Source organism: Oncorhynchus nerka, linkage group LG3 (assembly GCF_034236695.1).
Source record: "Oncorhynchus nerka isolate Pitt River linkage group LG3, Oner_Uvic_2.0, whole genome shotgun sequence".
Lineage (NCBI taxonomy): Eukaryota > Metazoa > Chordata > Actinopteri > Salmoniformes > Salmonidae > Oncorhynchus > Oncorhynchus nerka.
Genome location: NC_088398.1, coordinates 46,344,958 through 46,347,757, shown reverse-complemented (window position 1 = coordinate 46,347,757; position 2,800 = coordinate 46,344,958). Strand labels below are relative to the sequence as shown.

Sequence of the window (2,800 nt, the reverse complement as noted above, 5' to 3'; positions counted from 1 at the left end):
CAACCACTTTTTGATGAATGACATTTTGGGCTAGAAAGGATGCACCGGTCATTTTAAACAGTCATTCATTGCTCGCATTGGCATTCTTAATTTTTTTTCCCCCGTCTCGCTCATAAAAAGGTGTTATATTATTTAGAGACAGTTGCTGAGCTGAATGCGGATTAGCTCCGCCACAACTCATCGGAGCACCAGCCCTGGAAATTGTGTTTCTTTCTAGAAGGCTTAATGATGGAGAGGATAAGAAAAGAGATGATTCTGATGGAGAGAGGTCTGCACAGTCCCGTGCCTGGGAAAAGGCTCTCGAACCTGTCAGACTCCGCTGGAAATTCAGTGTTAGAGGCCCTCGAAAATTCTCAGCACAGTGGTCGCCTAAGCCCGAGAATAAATTCCGCCTCGCTTCATGGAAGTCTCGGGGATATTCCAACCAAAGGCAAGTTCGAAATCGACAGTATTTTCGGTGCCCACCACAACAGCGAGAATACTTCTTCCGCGGAGATTTCATCCTCAGAAAGCAGAAAGAAAATTCACTTATACCCAGAAGTTTCTCAAGACTCAGATATGAACAGTGATGTGGAGGTGGGATGCCCATCGCATCGCTCTCCCAGTCAACACAAGGAAAACAACAACAAAGGTAACATTCACTCTGAATGAAGATTTACTGACGAAATAAAACATTTCAGAGAAATGTATATTCTATGATATCTTAAAACGGAAAATGGATTAGAATAAACATATTATCGTAATAACAATGATAATAATAGCAACAGCAATAATAATAATGCAGGCTTTATACAACAACTAATACTGGCTAATAATTGTATCTTTCATTTTCAAATATTTCACCGATATTGCTACAAAAATATTGCTTGTTAATTTGTCATTTATTTCATAGGCATCGTCTCGCGTGAAAACATATTACATCAAGAAATGTATAATAGCCAACATACACAATGAAACTTCTTATATAACCTACATGAAACTATCAAATAACTTTGCATATTTATTTCCTAAAGGGTTTTCTGACAATAATTCTGGAGGCTCCAACACAAGTTCATCCTCCCTTTCCAATCATAACGGCAATGGAATGAGCTCAAACATGTCAAATGCCGAGACTAGACGGTACCGGACTGCGTTCACCAGAGAACAAATAGGAAGACTGGAGAAAGAGTTTTACAGGGAAAATTATGTCTCAAGACCCAGAAGATGTGAACTGGCCGCATCACTGAATCTACCTGAAACTACAATAAAGGTATGTTCTCTTATATGCATATTTTAATGTATGGCGCTGTGCCTAATATATTCACTAAAATAATATTGTATCACAAATATTTAGGACTATAGACTAGGCTACAATTATATTCAGATGCACACTACATTCAGATACACATGCTGATCAACATTCATGTATCAAAACACACACACACACACACACACACACACACACACACACACACACACACACAGCAAATGTATAAACTAATCCGTTGGTAATTCACAATGTGAGCAGGTGGCCTACTCGAATATAATCTGAAATTAATCTGAAATTAATCTATGAATCTGAAAAATCACTGTCAGAGGCACTTCGTTGGACTTCATTTCTTCAACTTGCTGATTTGTTTAGGGGTCCCTAAAAATAAACACTCACAAAAAATTGTACATTGACCTATACGTTTAAAACCCATAATTCTATCAAACGTACATTAGCTATGTTTACGCAGGTTCTTTGTTATACTACACACGACTATTCTGAACACTGGGAGAATGCATGGAGAGTCGACCCGGTATTTTGTATTGCGTAAATGCTGTGCTACCAGGCGGGTTCGATAGAATAGGGTCCCATTAAACATGAATGATAATTCTCTGTCTGTAGGTATGGTTCCAGAACAGGCGGATGAAGGATAAGAGGCAACGTTTGGCGATGTCTTGGCCCCATCCAGCAGATCCAAGCTTTTACACCTACATGATGACGCACGCGGCAGCCACCGGAAGTCTACCATACCCTTTCCATTCCCACATGCCTCTGCACTATTACCCGCACGTTGGTGTCACAGCAGCTGCCGCTGCCGCAGCTGCATCTGGTGCTGCATCGTCACCTTTCGCTACCTCCATTCGCCCTCTCGATACTTTCCGTGCACTCTCCCATCCTTACTCACGCCCAGAGCTTCTCTGTGGCTTCAGGCACCCAGGACTTTATCAGTCACCCGCAGGCCTCAATAGCTCTGCGGCAGCATCAGCAGCAGCGGCAGCAGCAGCATGTGCAGCCGCGGTCAGCGCGCCATCAGCCACTGGCCCATGCTCCTGCCTCAGTTGTCACAGCAGCCAAGCGGCCAGTGCGCTAGGCTCCAGAAGTACCAACTCTGACTTCACCTGCACAGCATCTGGGCAAAGATCCGAGAGTGGATTTTTGCCGTATTCTGCAGCTGTCCTGAGCAAAACCTCAGTTCCATCACCAGATCAGAGAGAGGAATCTTCACTAAACAGATAACTCATCACTGGAACTTCAAAAACAAGTTCAGTTACTCATGTTTTCATGCTCTGTGGTTAGTTTATACATCCATCTATGACTCCAATATTTGGGGGACAAATAACGGTAATTCCAAAACAATTAGGCTAACTTAATTAGCAAACACTTAAATATTTGTTTTTACAATAAACAAAGATTTTCTAGGCACTAGGCTATTCGGAAAAAAAATACAAAAATGTTGCATTCAACAGAAATATCATGTTAGACGTTTTAAACTGCCAAAAAGTGTAAACATTGGTAAGTGCTAAATTTACAATAATTGAAAGGACTATTTTG

General features: G+C 41.4%; 1 protein-coding gene across 1 annotated transcript; it reads left to right on the top strand.

Annotated features, from left to right (window-relative positions):
- Nucleotides 1-225: 225 nt before the first annotated feature.
- On the top strand, nucleotides 226-2,485 carry evx2 (even-skipped homeobox 2). Its single transcript, XM_029643930.2, has 3 exons — nucleotides 226-631; nucleotides 1,014-1,249; nucleotides 1,871-2,485. The coding sequence occupies exons 1-3, from the start codon at nucleotides 226-228 to the stop codon at nucleotides 2,483-2,485; spliced, it is 1,257 nt and encodes a 418-aa protein (XP_029499790.2).
- The last annotated feature ends 315 nt before the right edge of the window (nucleotides 2,486-2,800 follow it).

Bases quoted from the DNA above. Each gene is read 5' to 3' on its own strand.
- evx2 (XM_029643930.2), top strand. From the start codon at position 226: ATGATGGAGAGGATAAGAAAAGAGATGATTCTGATGGAGAGAGGTCTG. The intron at 632-1,013 runs GTAACATTCACT...TATTTCCTAAAG, and splicing joins CAAGGAAAACAACAACAAAG to GGTTTTCTGACAATAATTCT. The intron at 1,250-1,870 runs GTATGTTCTCTT...CTCTGTCTGTAG, and splicing joins TACCTGAAACTACAATAAAG to GTATGGTTCCAGAACAGGCG.